The sequence below is a fragment of the Triticum aestivum genome, chromosome 6A, assembly GCF_018294505.1.
Source record: "Triticum aestivum cultivar Chinese Spring chromosome 6A, IWGSC CS RefSeq v2.1, whole genome shotgun sequence".
Taxonomy (NCBI): Eukaryota; Viridiplantae; Streptophyta; class Magnoliopsida; order Poales; family Poaceae; genus Triticum; species Triticum aestivum.
In genome coordinates this window covers 537,290,435-537,298,585 of record NC_057809.1, presented here as the reverse complement: position 1 = coordinate 537,298,585, position 8,151 = coordinate 537,290,435, and the positions used below count along the sequence as shown (strand labels likewise).

Genomic DNA, 8,151 nt, shown 5'->3' with positions numbered 1-8,151 from the left:
GTAACCGCGGCAAGCCGCCAGATACTCTGTAACAGCTCTTTCTCTCCTTGCAATCTTCTTGTAATACATCGACACGCAAAGCTTTTGTGTGGTAAAGAAAAAACCTAGAAATTTCGCCTGGCCGAAAACTCTATCTGTCTTGACCAATTCTTCAAACACGCGAGAATAAGGAAGGGCGAGGGTTTTGCCGCGTCATCTCGACCTTCTCTGTTCAAAATTACACCGTGGAATCTGCAGCTGTCATGACGTGATTGGCGTCCGTTCGAGCTGACCATGCACAGCAAAAAAGTTTGACACGAATGTCTTCCCGCGTTTACGTTCTTTCTAGGTATCCTTGCCGTGTCAAAAGTTTGAACCCTAGTACTTGAAAACAAAAAAACAGTGGCCGCTTCTATGTCGATCATGATCAAGGATCTCCTATTTCAGCCCAGACCCCATGTAAAGCTGCAGAATCATCCTTGCTTAAACTTTCATTGTAGAACCCATTTCTTCCCCCAGACAAGCAAACCAATTCATCATCATGGATAGCTCATCCGGCGACGATCTTGGCCAACAAGCCTCCAGCAACTTCAACGCATTCCTTGCCGTCACCGTTGGTGCGCTCCCAACAGATCTAACACTGCTATCAAGAACAATAATCCAACATGATTTGTGTCTAACTCCGATTTTTGCATCTCACTCATGCAGTTGTTTCGGTGCTGAGCATCCTGGGATCCGTCGCCATAGTCTACTTCGTGTACAGGTGCGTCAAGAAGAACGGCCTCCCCGCCATCAACATCAACACCACCAGCCCCGCGCCGGCGGGGAGCACGACGCTGTACGCTGTGGTGCCGGACTCCCAGATACGGGACGCCACCGTTGAGCGGTTCCTCAAGGAGATCGCCGGCGAGAAGCCCATCCGGTTCACCCCGCAGCAGCTCTTGGGCTTCACCAACAACTACTCCGCCCGGCTCGGCGCCGGCGGCTTCGGCGCCGTCTACAAGGGCATGCTTCCCAACGGCCTCATGGTCGCCGTGAAGCGCCTCCACCCCGGCCACGACGACAGGACCTCGCAGGAGCAGTTCATGGCGGAGGTGGGCACCATCGGGAGGACGCACCACATCAACCTGGTCAGGCTGTTCGGCTTCTGCTACGAAGCCGACGTGCGCGCGCTGGTGTACGAGTACATGGAGCACGGCGCGCTCGACTCCTACCTCTTCGACCGGAGCCGCGACCTCGGCTTACAGACGATGCGCGCCATCGCCGTCGGCGTCGCCAGGGGGCTCCGGTACCTCCACGAGGAGTGCCAGCAGAAGATCGTGCACTACGACATCAAGCCCGGCAACGTCCTCCTCGACGGCGGCCTCACGCCCAAAGTGGCCGACTTCGGCCTCGCGCAGCTGCTGAACCGGGCGGACACGCACAAGACCGTCTCCGGGATGCGTGGCACGCCCGGGTACGCCGCGCCGGAGATGTGGATGCAGGCCGGCGCCACCGAGAAGTGCGACGTCTACAGCTTCGGCATCCTCCTGTTCGAGATCCTCGGCCGGAGGAGAAACTTCGACGAGGCCGCGCCGGAGAGCCAGCAGTGGTTCCCGAAGCTGGCGTGGACAAAGTACGAGAGCGGCGAGCTAATGGAAGTCATGGCGAGTTGTGATGGCGCGTGCGAGGAAGACAAGAAGGCGGTGCATAGGATGTGCGAGGTGGCGTTCTGGTGTGTGCAGCAGCAGCCGGAGGCGAGGCCGCCGATGAGTGTGGTGGTGAAGATGCTCGAGGGCGAGATGGACATTGCTCCGCCCGCGAACCCGTTCCAGCATCTCATGGCAACGCCGGCGGCGGCGAACCTGTGGACCACGGGGACGAGCACCGTGAACTCGGTGTCCACTTCTGCAAATGGTGTTCCTCGTGGTAGCGACGAGATCGTTTAAGCTATGGGATGCTCTACAGCTTGACTCGATCTAAGCCCAAGGAAACATTTTCCTTGGAACAATAGACGTAGAGCATAGGCATTGGTTAAATCGTTATTCTAAATTTCTCTCCCTCTGTTTCTAAATACAAATCTTTTTAGGGAGGGAGTAATTCACAATGCACACGTCCCAAAACATCTACTACTACTTTGTTGTCATTCGCTGGCAACAATGGAGGTAGGGAGGAAGTAATTCACAATGCACACGTCGCAAAAACATCATCTGCTTTGTTGTTATCCGCTGCCTACAATGAAGGTTTCGTCTCTACACTCTCATGCCAATGCTAAGTATGCATGCATGAACCGTGTTTACCCCTCTCTTCTATGTCTCCCTACCTAGCGCCGTCCGTCGTGGTTGTCGTATTTTTTGGTCACCCCGAGAACTCACACTACGCCAAGCCGATGCGGCCTCGCCCCCGCTTGCTTTCTCCTCTGCTCACGGTTCCTCCTCACCTCTCCCCACCTATTTGCATGTATCAAAAAGCTCTCATTGAGCTATATATAGATCGGTTTTTGTACAGTAATTGAAGGAAAAACTATTAGTGGCTACTACCAGGTGACAGCTAGCTAGTGTAGGGTTATAGGCAGCCACCGCCTCCTGCATCCTCCCGAAAGAGATTAGGCTTCCTCTACCTCTTGTCGACGTTCCCGCCGGTCCGTATCATCTCCGATGATCTTAGGCTCATGGGTGTGCGGTGGATCCCGGCCCATGCCGACGGAAAGGCTCCGTTTTTAGATGCTTCTTCAAATTTGTTAGGGTTTATGTTTTGCTTAGGAAAACGAGACGAAGGCAGCTCCCTAAGATGGAATGAGGTTCTTCCCGCCTAGCCTCCGTTTCAGTGGTGGGTCTAGCATTGTCGGTGGGCATGTGGAGGTGTGTCTCGGACGGATCTGCTCGGATTATGTTGTCTTTCGTCTACGTTCATGTGTCTTCAGATTGGATCCTTCCTATCCACGCTAATTTTCATCAGCGATGGTTGTTGTTCTAGTGTGTTGGTCCTATGGGGCCTTAGCATGACGACTTCCGGACAATCTACTACAACAAGTTTTACCCGGCTCCGGCAAGGGAGGGGCGATGACAGCGGCGCGCGTTCGACTCGCTTCAGTGCTCGTAGTCGTCGCTAGGTGGTATACGAATATGGATGTAATTTTTATTACTTTTAGTGTTCATTGTACTATCATAATTAAAAATGAATAGATCATAAGTTAAAAAACAGCTAGCCAGTGTAGCAGGCACTCCTTGTAGATACTTTTTTTAGGGAAGACCATCATAGCTAGCTTTATTGAATTTAAAATAGGTTTACATCGTCCACGAGTTCACTGGCAACACAGTCAGACGGCTCAGCCAACCAACTAAAAGAAGATTTATTACAGAAGCAAAAATTAGCTGTCACATGAGCCGCTTGATTACATGAACGATAGCAATGCTTAAATTTAACCTCCCCAATCATAGTACTGGTATCCACACACTCTGTGAAGATAGCTACCGCTAAATCCCACCATCTGTTTTGACCATTACAATAGTTGATAACTTGTAGATAGTCTCATTCTACTTCCAGTCTATGGACACCAAGAGAATTAGCAAAAGCAGGCCCATCTCTCATGGCCAAAGCCACAAAATTTCCTCTATCCTCCCAGATTACGGCTGATGTGGCCCCGACTCCTTCATCTGGGTAAAATGATGCATCGACATTTAACTTAACAAAGAGAGGAGTTGGCTTACTCCATTTTAATTCACAAATGGTATTCGCGCACGGTGACGCCTTCTGGTGGTTACTCGCGATTGATAGAACCGAAAACACCCATCTCCAAGCTGGTGGAACTGGTTGATTGTGAGTTGTTTTCCTTCGGATCCACCATAGATACCATCCACCCACAATAATGACTTGCTTAAAACTCAATAATGATGCATTGTTCACTGCTCATCGGGCAATGAGAGTATGTATTCAAAGATAGCCGATCATGATCTGTCAATTAGTAGTGCTTCGATGACCTGAGTAAGTACCAGACGGGACCATAAACCCCGCACAATAGTACACTGAAATAGAAGGTGTCTGATGTCCTCAGCCCCTGGTGACAAATAGGACAAGCTCCATTCGAGTCAACATGCCTATTGGCAAGGACAACACGTAGAGGAATGATTCCTCACAATATTCTTCAGCCAAAAATCTGTATTTTACGTGGAACTTGCAGCTTCCAGAGAGTAATCCAAACGTTCAAAGGGGTAGACCCACCTGGGCTCTCCAACATGTTTGCATGCACCCTTCAAACAGAAAAATTCTAACTCTACTTGGGTTCCATGCTATAAAATCATCAAAGTGATGAAGATAAATTAGTATTTGAAGAATTCTGCGCACATCAACCGGGTTGAATAAATTAGAGATTAGTATCTCATCCCATATGCCACTCATCGGGTCAATTAGCTCACATACTCTAGTTAAAAGTGTATTGCCCCTTGGAGTAATTACCATTCTATTTGGACTTGAAGGAATCCACGGATCCTTCCAAATATTCACATGATCTGCAGAACCAATTCTCCAAATGTTGAACCCTTTTTAAAAAGTCTCCAATCCCATAAGTATGCTTTGCCATATGAAAGAAAAACCATTCTTCGGTGTAGCCTCAAGGAGAGAACCATCTAGATAATATTTAGGCTTTAAAACCTTCGTGACTAGTGAGTTTGGATCCGTAATTAACCTCCATCATTATTTAGCTAACATAGCTAGATTAAAAGAGTAAAGGTCTCGAAATCCCATAACACCCTCACTTTTAGGAATACATAGCTTCCTCCAGCATTGTTTCTTGCAAATTAAACCTTACTCTACACCTGACTAAGCTAACACAAGCCATATGGTCATATCAATCCATTGTTCATGGAAGCCAAGCTTTTGCATCATAATTCTCGAGAAGCTCCACTCCACACAATCATATGCCTTGTTCATATCCAAGTTAACTGCTCACATCCTTGCCTGTCTAATTCTTTTATTTTTAATCTTGTGGATGCACTCATAAGCAATCAAGATATTATCTGTAATTAATCCCCAGGAATGAAAGCCTTTGAGTGGGTGAAATAATCACAACCATGATGCACTTTAGTCTTGCAGCTAACATTTTGGAGACAATTTTATACAAAACATTGCAGAGACTAATAGGTCTATATTGAGTAAACACTTTAGGGGTATCAATCTTAGGAATAAGAACTATAGAAGTATCATTCCATTCTCCTGGAATTTGGTAGTTATTTACAGCAACCAATACCTCTTAGGTGATGTCATCTCCAAGAACATGCCAGAACTTCTTGAAAAAAAATTGTGTGAAGCCCATCTGGTCCACGAGCCTTTAAATCACCAATACTAAACACCGCCTTACGAATACCATCTTGGGTAAAAGGCGCCACCAGGGCCTCATTCATTTGATATGTCACTTTAACTTGGACTTTTTGTAGAATTGTAGGATATACTTGCTGCACTTTCGATATAAATAGACCATTAAAATAACTATGAATATGTTGACTAAGAGGCGTTGTACCTTCCCGCACATTACCATCGACATCTTTTAAAAAAAATTGATGAGCCTTTTCTTCCTCCAAGCTGATGCATATGCCTGAAAGATCCCGATATTTCAGTCTCCAAACTTGAGCGTGTTGGATCTCGATCGCTACATGTAATGGATCTCTTCCTGTTCTAACAAAAACTCAATTAGTTTTGACAACTCCTTCTTCTTCTCCTTTGTCTCATCATTAAAGGCACCCGTCATAATTTTCTCCAACTCCTTTTGCGCCCTTCTCAACCTCTTCTTTGGTCTTTTAAGGACACATTGGTCCCAGTCATGAAACATATCATGCATATGATTCAATTTCTCCTCAACAGTAGCTAGGTTTGGGTTGGCGCTGACCTCCTGCCACGCCTCCTGAACAATATTCGCAAAGGTACCTTCTCTTAACCAACCCGCTTCAAATCGTTTAATATGACAACCTCCTTCCACCTAAGCATAAAACTTTGTATCCACCAGCAGTGGTCTGTGATTCGAGTGGTTTTAGCTCTAAAGGGTTGAATGAGGGTGCAATACGCTCCAAGAATCATTAATCAGGCCACGATCAAGATGTTCTCTAATATATATGTCCTCGTTGTCATGTGAACCGATCACCCAAATAACTCATATCTCTTAGCTCGCAATCATCAATTGCACTCTAGAAAGTTAGCATATATTGTTGCAGTCTCAGGTTACCTCCTTCCTTCTCACTCAAAAACTGAATTTCGTTGAGATCCCCTATAAGAAACCATTGGTAACTATGGTTCTTATGTGATTGACACACACATTCCCATGTCTTGTATTTATGTTCCCATTTAAAATCACCATACATAGCAATAAGTCTCCAAGAATTATTGTTGTTGTCTTCCACCCTAACGTCAATAAACATCGAGTCAAGCGCCAACCTATTGATTCTTACTTCCTTCTTCCATAATAAAACCAACTCACCTTTCCTCCCATCACTAACACAAACTAATTGTTGGTCCATCTTCAACCATCGTCTCAAACATTCGGCTGGATAGCTTTCAAGGTGTATCTCCGACAAAAACAACACGCCTAGGCAACAGCTTCACTGGACATCCAGCAAAGCACGGACTGTCGGGGCATTCCCAAGCCCTTGGCTGTTCCACCTTAAGATTTTCATTGCTCCCTGCGGTCTCCCTTGAGAGGAGATGTCAATAAATTAGGGTTTTGAATACTCTCTCAACCTCCCAACACATCCCTTTCATCTCCTCTAAGCTTCTTATTATTGGTGTTCTTCTACGGAGAACTAGTTGTATCTGAATTGGTCGTCACTGAGCCGTCATTCTTTGAGCACTTAGCAGCATCTCGCTTAGTAGCCTAGGCAGAACCTGCCAGCACAATTGCCAACATATTCTGCTCGATCATCACCATATTTGGATCTGTCGCAATTCTTCTCCCAAGCAAACCCGTCCTAACATCCTGGGTTGTTGTATTTCGTACAAACGGCATATCTGTCTCCATATCTGCAATACCAGTGCCTATGAAGAGGGCATTATAGTGCCAACTGGTCGTCGCGTTCTAACCTGGAGCGAAGGGGACATCTCCTCCTCTCCCACGTCCAGCAAAAGGATTACCACGGCCTCCAAAGTCACCTCTTCCCTGGTCAGCTTAACGACCCTGTCATCGGCCTCTACCTTGGCCTCTACCACCATCTTCCAATAAAAAATAGCCCCAATATAATTTAGCTACTTTTTTTAATCCCTGCAGCTTCCCAGAGGCTTTCTTTTTTATTGAACATCATGATCACCCGTGCCACACTCTTGATACAAATGGCCCATCAATCCAAAGTGGCCAGGCAATTTCACATACTGGACTTGGTACCAATAGGTCTCTTCGTTCTTAGCTACATAAACAAAAACAACTAGCTTTTTATGCACCTTCAATTCAACTCTTACCCGAACTAGTTCTCCCACGAACCCTGTTGGAAGTGTTGTTTGGACCTCTGGCACCTTGCCCATATTGCACCACATCCCTTTGATAGCTGCCAGTATCAAGTAATCGTCCGAAAGCCTGAGTATTCTAGGTCACACGGTAATTTTGTCAAGAACTATTGATTTGCGGTTCAAGAATCCATCGTATTCCTCTATCATCAGTCCTTGGTTCCTGAACAAGCAAGGTCCCATATGCAACACCGTGTTCCAATCTCCTAAACAACCAAATTGAATTGTGAACAAATTATCATCAAAATTCCTCCACCGGATGTCACGAGCCGGGTTACAAGCACACCTCATGTCAGAGTAAAGCGCAGACGGGCTGAACACCTTAGATGTATGAACTTTTGCTATAGCTAGCCACTTGGTCGCCACTGCTTCCTCCTTGAATTCATATTCCCAAACAAAGTTGTCTTCCTCATCCTCATGAAGATCTAAACGTTCGGCCAGTCCTCAACCTTCTCCTTGCCCTATCCGGAAGCTCCTGTCTCATCTTTTGTCTCCATCACCCTTGCTCCCTGGTAGACCTGGTCCTTCTCAGGGGATAGCAGAAACCCTCCTTGCAGTGATCGCCTCCCAGGAGCACGAGGACACCTAGGTGAAGAGATCAGGAGTGGGGTTCGAAGATTGCTCTTGGTAGAATCAGACTCTGAGTAGTGGCGTAGCCCGAGGAAAATGAAACCCTAGTCGCGAGACGATGGGAAAAGACTTGGAGAAAGA

The 8,151-nt window shown here is 46.7% G+C and overlaps 1 protein-coding gene across 1 annotated transcript; it reads left to right on the top strand.

Moving 5' to 3' along the window:
- Window positions 1–413: 413 nt before the first annotated feature.
- On the top strand, window positions 414–2,032 carry LOC123130954 (G-type lectin S-receptor-like serine/threonine-protein kinase SD2-5). The gene is made up of 2 exons (XM_044550739.1): window positions 414–596; window positions 688–2,032. The coding sequence occupies exons 1-2, from the start codon at window positions 521–523 to the stop codon at window positions 1,905–1,907; spliced, it is 1,296 nt and encodes a 431-aa protein (XP_044406674.1). The 5' UTR covers window positions 414–520; the 3' UTR covers window positions 1,908–2,032.
- Window positions 2,033–8,151: the final 6,119 nt, after the last annotated feature.

Excerpts from the sequence above, each read along its gene's own strand:
- LOC123130954 (XM_044550739.1), top strand. The coding sequence starts at position 521 with ATGGATAGCTCATCCGGCGACGATCTTGGCCAACAAGCCTCCAGCAAC. Across the intron at positions 597-687 it reads ATTCCTTGCCGTCACCGTTG|TTGTTTCGGTGCTGAGCATC; the intron begins GTGCGCTCCCAA and ends TCACTCATGCAG.